Consider the following 12,617-nt stretch of genomic DNA (forward strand, 5'->3'; position numbering starts at 1 on the left):
GTTTATGAGTGCCCACCCTATTCTGGGTTTGCTCATTGGTTTTACCCAGAGGAAAAGTACTTTTTCATGTCTTCATGACCAGGGGTAGTTTTACAACTTGGAGCAAGGTGCCCAAGGAAGTTAGGCTCCAACCGTCTAAAGGGACTGGGAGATATGGGCACCATTTTCCTTGATGAATACATTTCAAAAGGATGACTCCTGGGTCCTTGAGAAAGATAGTCTTGGGTTGTAAAACTGTCCTGAAGCTTTTAAAAAGATTTATATCTCAAAGGGACAGAGAATGAGTTTGTAAGTTTTCTAAGGTAAATGCTCAAAGAAACGCTCTAAAGTTTAGTAGTCAAGCTAAGGGGAATGGTAAGGCCACTGTGGTCAAGATTAAGATGGGGAATAATTTCTCTTTAATGGGAACCACGCTAAGATTGTTAGCAATTCTCTGGTAGATTTTAAACATGATTTATTGTGAGCTGGTCAAACTTTGTATACAACAGTCTCACCTGGTTAGTCTATGTTTCTTTAGAGAGAAGCCAGCTAAAACTTGTGCAGGTTTTCGTCTGTTTTACCCGCTACTTCTGAAGAGAGGTTCATGTTCATCTCTTGCCACACTCCTTTCCTACAAGCTCTGTTAGAATTCGCTGTATTAAATATATATTTTAACATCTTCCAAACTTTCAATTTCTTTTAACTATGTATATAAGTACCATAACTTTTAACTATATATGTTACCAAGCAAGGGCCTACTGCCCAATGTGCATAGAAGTCAATATTATGACACTGGCCTTAGAGAAAAGAAAAGGCTTTATTACAAAGTCAGCCAGCAAGGAGATGGGAGGCAAGGTTCTCAAATCTGTCTCCCCAGTTCTGGTTTTGGGGTGAAATTTTAAGGGATTAGGGAGGGCAGGCTGTAATGCAGAAGAGCTGCAGGACAGATTTTGATTGAAAGGACTTTAAACAAGACCGTTTACAGTGAGGTATGAAAAGGGCTTTAACACCAGATCCTCATAGACAATGGACCTCTCACTTCTGAAAAGGGTCTAGCTTTCAGGTTCCAGTCATGTCCCAGTCCTTTGGTTTGGTTTGGGGGAGAAACCTTGGTTGTAGGTGTTATTTCAGGTCAAAATGTTTTCCTCTGTGCACTCCAGCTCCATGACTTGCAGTTTGGCTCACTGCCCTGCAAGGTGACTTTAACGTTCTGTTAATGATATCATATGGCCCATTTGAACTGGTCCTATGGTTACATATGTACATATACATATACACATTTTTCAAATCTTCCAATTTATGTGTATGTATGTATATAAAATTTCTTTTAACTATTTCTATCCACAAAGAAATTCTTTTCCATTGGATGAATTAGTTCCAAATCAGATTTGTGTTTTATGTGAAATTGTAGATGAGCAAAATGGGAAATTTTAACAACACTTCTAAAAGATTCACCATAGATGACATTTTAATACTATACCATCTGTTGTATTTAAAATGTGTCTTGACATCACAAATCCTGAATATATCTGTGTCGTCAGCCATAGTGCCTCTGAGGATTCAATAGCCCTCTCTTCCCTTCCAGGACCACGCAGCAGAAGTAGAGAGCAAAAAGGGAGAACTGCAGAGTCTGCAGAGTCACCTCGTGAGGCTGGGTGCTCTGGGTCGAGGGGAGGACCTCCACCTCCTCCAGGGCAAGGCGGAGGACTGCTTCCAGCTCTTCGAGGAGGCCAGCCAGGTCGTGGAGAGACGGCAGCTTGCCCTTTCCCAGCTGGCTGAATTCCTACAGAGCCATGCCTCTCTGTCAGCAGTTCTCCACCGGCTGAGGGAAACGGTGGAAGCAACCCACAGTATGAATAAGAAACAGTCTGACTTATTAGAAAAGGACCTAAAGAATGCTATTCAAGATGTTAAAACATTAGAATCTACTGCCATCAGTCTTGATGGTGTTCTCACCAAAGCCCAATATCATCTTAAAAGTGGAAGTTCTGAGCAAAGGACTTCCTGCAGAACAACAGCTGATCATCTCTGTTTTGAATTAGAGAGGATCCAGAACCTTCTAGGAACCAAGCAGAGTGAGGCAGATGCCCTGGCAGTACTGAAAAAAGCATTCCAAGACCAGAAAGAGGAGTTGCTGAAAAGCATTGAGGATATCGAAGAGAGGACTGACAAAGAGCGATTGAAAGAACTTACCCGCCAAGCCCTTCAACAGAGGTAAAAGGAAACTGTGTTGATGCCAGTTGTCTCATTTATTTATTTCTTTCTTAATTTTTGATGAGAAAAATTGGCCCTGAACTAACATCTGTGGCCAATCTTCCTCCTTTTGCTCGAGGAAGATGGTCTCTGAGATGACATCTGTGCCAGTCTTCCTCTGTTTTCTATGTGGGATGCTGCCACAGCATGGCTTGATGAGGCGTGTGTAGGTCTGCACCCAGGATCCGAACCTGCAAACCCTGGGCTGCTGAAGTGGAGAGTGCAAACTTAACCAGTATACCACCAGGCCAGCCCCTTGTTTATTTTTTATTTGTTCTGGAATTAATTCTTGTGCAAAACTTTAATAATACCATATTTAGCAACTTCTTCTTTTAGTATTTTGAGGACAAAAGTAATGACTAATTGACATTTAAGAAGTACTAAAATTTCTTTGGTTTCCTCAAGGATTTTTCTAAGGGCTGTATATAAGCCACTCTGAGATCTTATTTATAATAGAGTATATAGATCATATTATCTATTTTTAAGCAATTTTTAACTGATAGGAAAAGGGATTCATCTTCTGTGACAAGAATGAAGGCAGAGGAGCCAGCCCCGTAGCTGAGTGGTTAAGTTCACACACTCTGCTTCAGCAGCCTGTCATTCACCAGTTCAGATCCTGGGCACGGACCTACACACTGCTCATCAGGCCATGCTGTGGCAGCATCCCACATAGAAGAACTAGAATGACCTACAACTAGGATATACAACTATGTACTGGGGCTTTGGGGAGAAAAATTTTAAAAAGAGGAAGATTGACAATAGATGTCAGATCAGGGCCAGTCTTCCTCACTAAAAAGTGTACTTTAAAAAACAAAAGTTTCATATGGTTTTAGAAAAAAAAAGAGGATGCAGGCACAGGAGAAAGGGAGTGATTCAAGTAGATTTGTAGTTCTGGTGGTAAAAGCATGAGAGAATTCCTCCCTTGTGGCTGCTAGCCCCTCAGAAAAGACTGAGGAGCTCATTAGTTGAGACTGAGCAACAGGAAGTTGGCAGAGAGAAAATGGTATGAAATTGTTCCCTTGTAGAGAGGAAATGGAAATGATACCTCCAGAGCTTGGTAAGGTGATGAGCTGTCATTTGAGATTTGTATTCATTCACTTAAAATGAAACCAGTGAGAGCCAGCCCTGATGGCCTAGTGGTGAAAGTCCAGCACTCTCACTGTTTCGGTGGCGGTCACAGGACCACACCACTCATCTGTCAGTAGCCATGCTGTGGTGGTGGCTCTCATAGATGAACTAGAAGGACTTACAACTAGAGTATACAACTATGTACTGGGCTTTGGGGAGGAAAAAAAATGAAACCAACCAGTTTAGCAAAATGGTTCTCCTCAACTACTTTGAACTGTTTGCTTAGAGGTATGTAGAAGTGAGTTGAAACAAAGTTGGGGTTTTGTCAGGTGAGTTTAATGAAGAAGCTAGGAGGTCAAGGGAATTTTCCTGCCATAAATTTGAAAAGTAATTTTTTTACAGTAGCCTTCTTTTCAATATTATTTTTCCTTCTTAATAGAACCTTCTCCCTACTCATGTTCTCACAATCCCTTTCTCTTCCATTTTTTTCAGGGGATAAAGAAACAGCTGAAATGCATTCATATCAATGCGTCCATAATTGATAAGGATTATCTTGGCCCTGCCAAGATCATTGCCATTGGCTTCCAAACATTAAGCCAAGGCTTTAGTTAGATGACAATGGCTCCTGAAGTTACACATCTCATGGGCAATAAGCTATCTGACTAGTTTAACAATAAACTTACAAAAGGGAATTAGATCTGGGGAGGAAAAAATGGCCTCCAGAGTAAAGACAGAATGAGGAGCAAGTGTGGCAAAGGGTCAAAGGACTGGCCCAGGAAATCAGTGGGAGGATTGGTGCTGCAAGGCCACATCACCCTCTCTGGCCTGCTGAGGCCAGGCAGACAGGAGATCCTAAAATTCCTGGAGAAGGAGGCCCAGGTTGGACTCAAGAGCCGTATCAGTACTCAGAACACACAACTCAGCAAAGTCACACAGAGGCTACAGAAAATGTTGCATTAAATTGATGGCTATATTGAATCCCAGCCATGCTTACGCCTCACTGTGTGACCTTGGGCAAGTCACCTCTCTGCCTGTAAGACAGAGCTAATGACAATGCCTGCCCCTGGCCCCTTTGTTTTAGGAATTAAATAGGATAATTCATGTTTACTCACTTTACAAACTCTACAGCACTATGTTAAAATGCAAGCATGAAAGAGTCAATGGCTGCCTCTATGTGGCCACTTTTTACAAATGCTTAAATATTAATATATTACGGACAGAAAAAATTATCATTTTCTCATACTAATCTTTTCAATAAAGCCAGCAATTTAAGTTTTTAAAATAAATATTTATGTGGTGCTCAGTAAAGCTGTTTTTATTTTGAATGAAACAACCGTGATCTTTAAACACTATTTTACATGAATTTGACCTCATCGCACAAAAGGATTTCTTACCAACACGACCTTGCAATAAGTACTCTCCTACTTTGCCTACAAGGTCAGCCCTAGTCTTAAGAGCTTTATGCCATGAAAGCAAAATTAAAAAAGAATACAAACTTAATAGAAAGTTGAAGATGAGTGGTGAAATAGGCTTTAAATATTTTCTGGGGTACAATCTGAGTTATGCAAAGTTAACTTTAAAAGCATCTTTACCAGTTGATATGCATTAATTTAATTGGTGTCTTAAGAATTTTTCTAGCTATATGTATGCTTTACAGAAAGGAAATATTAGTTTGCTACCTTTAGTAAATTAATAGTAAAATATTTTAATTTACAGGCTGAGAGTCTTTAATCAGTTGGAAGATGAATTGAATTCTCATGAGCATGAACTATGTTGGTTGAAAGATAAAGCCAAGCAAATTGCCCAGAAAGATGTAGGCTTTGCGCCTGAAGTTGATAGGGAGATCAACTGCTTAGAAGTCACCTGGAATGATACCAAAAAACTCATTCATGAAAAGTAAGTCCAAAATCTCTCAATTGTTGTTTTTAACTTCTACTTATTTTGTGACATTGGGCCATTACCTGTTGATTTGCGTTGGTGTGACCAAGAATTAAATACCTTTTGCCATCTTAGGTATTCTGTAACGTTAAAAATGGAGTGTCCTACAGAACTTTATTGAGGACGTTATCTGGAGGTAACAGTTACGTGCATGTGAAATTCAATGCTTAAAAGCAAAAGTTTCAACAGTTTCAAAGTGCTACCATGAGATTCTTAACCTCTGGTTTTATTGTTGTTGTTTTGTTGTACTTGGTTATAATTGAGGTTTGATTTACATACAGCGAAATTCACCCTTTGCAGTCTACACCCTTAAACTTTATGTATTTGACAAACTCATACAGTTGTATAACAATCCTGATTATCACATTTCACACTAACAGTTCCACCACCTGAAAAAATTCCCTCCTGTCTCCTTGTAGTCAGTCCCGCCCTCACGCCCAGTCCCTGGTAACTATTGATCAGTTTTCTGTCTCTGTAGTACTGTCTTTTTCAAAATCACATATAAATGGAGTCTTTCCACTTTGGACAATTATAAATAAAGCATCTATTAACATTCGTGTTCCATTTTTTGTGTGTACGTAAGTTTTTATTTCACTTGGGTAAGTACCTAAAAGTGAGATTCTGGGTTATCAGGTAAATGTGTGTTTAACTTTATAAGAAATTGCCAAAGTAGTTGTACCATTTTGCATTCACACTAGGCACGCATGAGAGTTCCAATTGCTCCATATCATTTCCAGCACCTAGTGTTGTCAAGTTTTTGTTTGTGTGTTGGACATTGTAATAGATGTGTAGATATATCTTCTTGTGTTTTTAATTTGTATTTCCTGGATGACTAATGATATCAAACATGTTTTGATATGTTATTTGCCATCTATATATCTTATTCAAATCAGCCTGTTCAAATTAGCTAATTTTTCTTGGATTGTTTGTTTTCTTATTATTGAGTTCTTTTTTATATCAATATAATCCCAAGCAAAATACTGGCAGAATTTTTTGAGGAAATTGACAAGCTGATTTTAAAATTTATATGTAAAGGCAAGAGACCTGGAACAGTATAATTTACAAAAAGAATTGGAGAATTCACATTACTCACTTTTAGTGCAGTGTTGGCTAAAGGGTAAACATACAGACCAATGGAACAAATGGAGTGTCCAGAAATAGACCACAAATACACCCTCAGTTGATTTTTGACAAAAGGGCAAAGGCAATTTGATGGAGAAAGAATAGTCTTTTCTATAAATAGTCCTGGAATAGGTGGTCTCCATATGCATTAAAAAGTAATGAACTTCAATACATACCTTACATCACATACAAAGGCCTTTTAAACAAAATTGAGAGCACATTGTATACTGTAGACTATTAATGTATGCATTTTTTTAATCATGTTGCACAAACTTTATTTCATGTTATTAAACATTTTCCTAAATTGTGACGTATTGAGATTGCACAGTATTCAATTATAAAAATGTATCAGAATTCATTCAGTTAGTGCCTACTTTTAACATGTGGGTTATTTCTATTTTTTTCTCCTGTTATAAATGACGTTGTGGAAAATATCATTTTATCTAAAGCTTAGTGCACATCTCTTTCTTGGCAAAAATTCCTTAATAGAGAATTCCTTGCTCGAAGGCATTTTACTCTTATAAACAAAAAACATTATCTTTTTTTGGCAATTTTTCAGGGGACTCATAGTCAATGAAAATATGTGTCACTGAAATGGAGAAGAAAATCTCATATATATTTTCAATATTCAGCAGTGTTTTGTTTGGGTTTTTTTTTTGTTTTGGGAGGTTTTTTTTTGCTTTCCCATGATGCGCACCATTATGAAGTAATTAAATCATGGAAAAATTAAAAAACAAAAATTTGTTGGGGGCTGTCCTGGTGGCACAGCCGTTAAGTTCGCATATTCCACTTCTCGGCGGCCCGGGGTTCGCCGGTTCAGATCCCAGGTGTGTCATGGCACCGCTTGGCAAAAAGCCATGCTGTGGTAGGCTTCCCACATATAAAGTAGAGGAAGATGGGCATGGATGTTAGCTCAGGGCCAGTCTTCCTCAGCAAAAAAAGGAGGATTGGGATTAGTTAGCTCAGGGCTAATCTTCGTAAAAAAAATAAATTTGTAGACATCTATGTAAGTTTGAGTTGTCAAGAACATATGCTTCATCTTTGCTTGTCACTGAGGTCACAGATTTTGCTTTAGTGGCTGTGTGCATTCTTCATTCGTGGAGAACAATTAGACATTAGAGTTAAGTCAACCTGACCAGGAATGTTTTGACCTCAGTAGGCAGAAATACGGTTTTCTCTTGATTCCATCATTCATCTGTGAAAACATTTATGTAGTTATGTATCAAGTCTAATCATAGGAATCTCTTTCCTTTCCTGATACATGATAATAAATGATCTTTTTTCTGTCATCATTACAGCCAGGGTCAATGCTGTGGACTTATTGACTTAATGAGAGAATACCAGAATCTGAAGTCAGCTGTATCTAAAGTCCTAGAAAAGGCCAGCAATGTGATTGCAACCAGAACTACTATAAAAGATCAGGAGGACCTGAAATGGGCCCTATCTAAGGTAATAATTCAAAATGTGTTTATTTTAATAGACTATTTTAGTACATCTGGTTTTTACTCATAATAGATTCTCTGTTCAACTCGTTGGTACATATAGATGTAGATAATTTACACTAAAAAGCTCAACACTTTTTTTTTTTTTTTAGGAATATTGGTATCCTAGGATTATAACAATTCAAGAAAATTACATTATATATATTCATATAGTTAATTAATATCACTGGTTTCTGCATAAGGTCAACCATGATTAAATTTTTCAGGGGCAAGTGGTTTTAAACTCTTATCACTGATTATTTTATTAATTAAAGAAACCTTTATGTCTGCAGCATGAAACTGCCAAGAACGAAATGTGTAATAAGCAGAAAGAATTGGATAACTTTACCAGTAAAGGAAAACAGCTGTTATCTGAGCTGAAAAAAATTCACAGTAGTGATTTCACCTTGGTGAAAAGAGACATGGAGAACACCGTGGACAAATGGCTGGATGTAAGCTCATCATCTGGGACCCTATGAACAGTTTATCACACTCTCAATCACGTTTTTGGGCCAAGGATTTTTCAAGGATGTGAATTCCATTTTTAACTTTTAATGCAAAATGCGAAATGATATTCTGAAGAAAAACAGTGTTCACATAAAGTTTAGTAATAGTGAAAGAATTATTTGCTTTATTTTGGTAAAATTTATTGGCGGATTTTCTAGAGTTTCACTCGATAGCTTCAATCACAACAAATTTATAACTCTATACTTTTTTCATCTCAAAACTCTGGAATAATGGATAGAAATAGAAGAATAACTTATAAATACCCTACAGAATATTAAAACATAATGTATAATAATTTAAAAGTAATGACTATAATCTTGCATTGAAAAACATTGGACTTGTAATTTACATCCGTGGATTTTAGTTCTTGCTCAGTCATTTACTAGCTGTGTGACCAGAGAACAGGTTACTTGATCTCTCTGGAACTCTACATTTCAGTCCATACATATCTTACATTGTCTTCCAGCTCAAAAGCCCAGTGATTCCTTTGGCCCCCTATTATCAACATCTAGGTTCAGATGCTCAACCTACAATGAGTTCCCTTACTTAAGCTAAATTACTAATGTTAGACATTGATTTTGCACACTATAATCAAATAATTTTGTGACTTCAGAAAACCTATGTTCCTCCACTTTTAAAAGGACATTCTTATTATGGGAAGAGTATTAAGCAATAATGCTTTAAGCATGCAAAGTTGGTTGCTCTCCTTTGTATTTACTTATTCTGTAAATATGTTTGTCTACTCACGTCTATTTTACATCCCAGCATTATAAATAAACGGGCTTATTGTGCTACTTTCAGAGATAAATTCAATTCTGCCCTAGATGGACTCCTATCCTGTATAATTCAACCTCAGAGTGAGTTGCATTATAATGGACTCCGATAGATCTGTAGTTAGTTCCCTAATTTACAGATGAAAATCAAATGTCTCAGAAATTCAATCAACCCTCCCAGTGACGGAAAGAATTTATGTAATGGTTAGCATCTCCTTGAGTCACGTGTACAATTGGTTTACAATAATTTTTGTAAAACTTTTTCAATCAAAACATGATTTTCTGATTAAGGAAGCATTGACATGTTTACTAATTTGATGGGGCAAAGAGCATCTTAAAGACTCAGACTATTAATGATCTGGCTTCTGTTTCCTATCCCAGGTATCAGAGAGAATTGAGGAAAACATGGATAAGCTGAGGCTAAGCCTGTCCATTTGGAATGATGTACTGTCAGGTAAAGAGGAGATCGACGGATGGTCAAACAATTCTGTTCCACAGCTGGCCGAAAGCATCAGCAACCTGAATAACAGCCTCAAAGCAGAAGAATTCCTAAAAGAATTTGAGGTAAATTGTACCCTCATATGTGAGCTAATTGACCAGAATACAAGAAAATTGTTTCTTTGTTTTAAAGTTCGTTCTTCCTTTCAAGATACATATGAGTGAAACAAAACTCTTAACTTTTACTATTTGCTTGAAAGTTGAATAGGCTGTGGATAAGAGGGTTTTTGTGGTTTTTTAATTTTGCATTTTTGTCACTTCTTAGTTGGGGCTCTTTGCTTAAAGTATTAGCATAAAACTAAAATCCCATAAAATCTATAATTTTTCCCATTCATCTGAGAGTATGGCACCTTCCTACTGGAAAACCAATTGAAAGTGTTTGTAATTCAGTATTACTCAGTATTTATTTTTTCTTCATTCAAACAAAATGTTTAGTGAGTACTTACCATGTGCTGGACACTAGTTCTAGGTGCTGGGCTCTTCCACTTCCTTTTCAGAAATGGAAGAAACTGGAGACTGGAGTGTTACAGGCTTCCACAGAATGTGGCCTTTGAAAGTTCTAGTCACCAGTTTATTTTAAACATTTAAAATTCCCATTTCTTGCATTCATTTATTCATTCGCTCATCAAATTCTTAATGAGTACCTAAAATATGTCAGAGCCTGTTTTAGACACTGAGAATATCATAGTAAAACAAAGTCTTTACTCTCATGGTATTTACGTTATAATATATGTTGTGTGTAAAATGTCAGGTAGTCATTGGGCTACAATGAAAAATGAAGCAAGGTAAAAGGAAAGAGAGGGACAAGAGATAACGTGTTTCACAAAGCATATAACTGACTGTCCTCTTGGTGGGGGCAGAGACTGTTCACCATTGTATGCTCAGGCATCCAGCACTGTGACTGGCACACACAGGAACATGATACATACATGAGTGAATGACTGTAGTCTGAAAAAAGTAGAGTTGAATCATCTCTATTACCTAAGTTATCCAGCTGTCTTTGACCCAAAGAACATTCTAGAGATTTTTCTTATTTCTAAGGACAAACAGAAGTAGGGGAAATTATCCAGACCAGAAGTACACTCAGGAGAAGGAGACCACAGTGTCTTTAGTTGTTATCTTTGACATTAAATTAACATTACAGCTCAAACAGTGGTGTGTACTGGAATAGAGCTTGTCCTACCTTGTAAAACTCAGTTATTACATTTTCAGGAATTTTACAAGCCAGTGTTAAACCCAACCATTATTAACAATTAAATTGTAAATAAAGTTACCATTAAGTAAATTGTAATGAATACTCAAAATCCACCACGTCCTAATTAGTATTCTACATATTACTGTTATCTAGACTCAAGTTATTGACATTTATTGTATCTGTGTGGTAGACATACTGTAGAACGGTGGACTACTGTGCATCTCTTCCAGCTCCATGTGCAGTGGCATCATGTTATAGTTCGAAATGGTGGTAAATGCTACAAATCAGGGCCAATTTTTGGAGAGCCAGTTGTTAAGCCAACATATAGTTCACTCCTACTCCTGACTCTGGGATCCAGGGAGCCACTGGGCGTCAGTGGGCATTCGATATGTCCTGGTTCAGTCCCTCACAGAGATGGGTTTTTATGTTACTGACTGTCTGTGTGGTACACCAGCTAATAAAATCAGGGAACTGCATTCAGCGCAGTGCCTAACAGTGTCACTGCTGCTGCAGTGCGGCAAAGGAAGTGTAGGTGCATGGGTGTGATTAATTGCCCAGTCTGCTTCTGGAGAAGTGGCAATGGGCCTGACAGTTAGCTCATCACATCTTACTGCACAAATAAATTACTTTCGGGACTGAAAGTATCAGGAGGTTTGTTAGTGTCCACAAAGCACCAAAATAGGATATTTAAGTTGAGAGGGATACTTGATTAAATGTTCCTTTGTGGCCCCAAATAACGAATGATACTTACAAGCATCTAATTTGTTCAGTAATGATTCTTTGCTTGTTCTTCCTTCTTTTTCTGTTAGTGTTGGTGCAAAAAAAAAAAAAAAGGCAAAATATTAGATGTCAATTTCCTAATTGACCTGATTTCTGCTTTAATATCCTTTACATTTTTATTTGAAATGTTTCCTATATATTACATATAGTCTATGGTAATTAATCATTCCTGATGTGTATTTGCTTCAAAATACTTCAAGAGTTTAATGCTGCCATAGTAACCAGTGATATTAATGCTAATGAGAAAATGACAGTCTGTTGAAAATCCCCACTGACTCAAGACTTTTGGTCAGTGTTTAATTTTTTCCAGAAGCTTTTTATTTCTCCCAGTAAAAAAGGGTGGGAAGAAAGTTCTGCAAACTCCCTCACATTCCCAGGGAAAGTTAATAGTGACATCTTCCCGCATTCATAAAGGCGGCCCACAGAAAGCGAAACAGAGATTTTTTTTTTCTTTTTTTACCCTGGCTTAAAGTTGGGGCGTTTTGACAAGATTAACTCTTGAAATTATGAAATTCAAAATGTAGTGTGTCAATGTTTGGATTAGTTATGCCTTTCCCCTTTGTTGTTTATTTTGGCAGTCTGAAGTTAAAAACAAAGCCTTGAGATTGGAAGAACTTCATTCCAAAGTTAATGATCTTAAAGAATTAACTAAAAATCTGGAAACACCACCAGAGCTTCAGGTAAGCACTCACTCAGACTTGTAATAACTACTGTCTACTAGACTCTTTCTCTCTCAAAAAGTATATATATATGTGTGTGTGTGTGTGTGTATGTATGTATATATATGTGTGTGTGTGTATATGTATATTCTCATTGTTATCATCATCATAATTCCAAGCAAACGTGGATATTATCATATATGGGGGTTAAAAGATTAACATCTTTAGAATTCCTTCTGCCAGTATTCATAGCATATTTCCAACTCAAATATTATAATAAGATTAGTTCCCTTTTTCCTTGCTAAATTTTGGAAGTAGTATCCAGCTTGCCTCCTGGACCACTTTATGTCTAGACAAGAATAGA

At 37.2% G+C, this 12,617-nt stretch overlaps 1 protein-coding gene across 2 annotated transcripts in view; it reads left to right on the forward strand.

The window, feature by feature from the left end:
- Nucleotides 1–12,617, forward strand: part of SYNE1 (spectrin repeat containing nuclear envelope protein 1) — a 443,793-nt gene that overhangs the window by 180,516 nt on the left and 250,660 nt on the right. For both annotated transcript variants that reach the window (XM_070603011.1, XM_070603013.1), the window contains 6 exons: nucleotides 1,565–2,193; nucleotides 5,017–5,196; nucleotides 7,659–7,809; nucleotides 8,135–8,293; nucleotides 9,503–9,685; nucleotides 12,173–12,274. In XM_070603011.1, the coding sequence (XP_070459112.1) occupies nucleotides 1,565–2,193; nucleotides 5,017–5,196; nucleotides 7,659–7,809; nucleotides 8,135–8,293; nucleotides 9,503–9,685; nucleotides 12,173–12,274 (1,404 nt within the window). The remainder of the gene's footprint in view (nucleotides 1–1,564; nucleotides 2,194–5,016; nucleotides 5,197–7,658; nucleotides 7,810–8,134; nucleotides 8,294–9,502; nucleotides 9,686–12,172; nucleotides 12,275–12,617) is intronic.

Source organism: Equus przewalskii, chromosome 32 (assembly GCF_037783145.1).
Source record: "Equus przewalskii isolate Varuska chromosome 32, EquPr2, whole genome shotgun sequence".
NCBI lineage: Eukaryota > Metazoa > Chordata > Mammalia > Perissodactyla > Equidae > Equus > Equus przewalskii.